Here is a 396-nt window from a genome sequence, read left to right on the forward strand (position 1 = left end):
GATAGTGATATGATGTGAAGGAGAGAGAAAATAAATAAGCAGATAAAAATGGCGATCAACACTTTTTTTCTCCTCGTAATCTTCACAACACAAAAAAAATATATACACGCACAGGATTACGATTTTTATTCATTTATTTATTTTGTTTGAAACAATATCATCAACTTAACTGACTTTTCTTTAAATTCAACAATAACTCTGGAATCGTCCGTTGCCAAGAACACCCTCCGTTCAGTAACCGTTTGTTTTAGGGCCAACTCTTGGTAAAAAAGCTTCACTCTCTCCATGTACTTTTCCAAGTGTATGTACTTCGCTTCGTTGTTAAGCTTATCCGTCCTCCGTATGTGTATTCTGAAAAAGAGTATTGAGAGTGAATTAACTGGATTCGGCTTATGC

General features: G+C 35.1%; 1 protein-coding gene across 1 annotated transcript in view; it reads right to left on the minus strand.

The window, feature by feature from the left end:
* LOC119582197 (alpha-(1,6)-fucosyltransferase-like) overlaps positions 1–396 on the minus strand; it is a gene marked incomplete at its 5' end in the record, with an annotated part of 21,073 nt that overhangs the window by 11,006 nt on the left and 9,671 nt on the right. Inside the window, 1 exon segment of the mRNA XM_037930431.1 lies at positions 175–351. Coding sequence (XP_037786359.1) covers positions 175–351 — 177 coding nt within the window.

Source organism: Penaeus monodon, chromosome 15 (assembly GCF_015228065.2).
Source record: "Penaeus monodon isolate SGIC_2016 chromosome 15, NSTDA_Pmon_1, whole genome shotgun sequence".
Taxonomy (NCBI): domain Eukaryota; kingdom Metazoa; phylum Arthropoda; class Malacostraca; order Decapoda; family Penaeidae; genus Penaeus; species Penaeus monodon.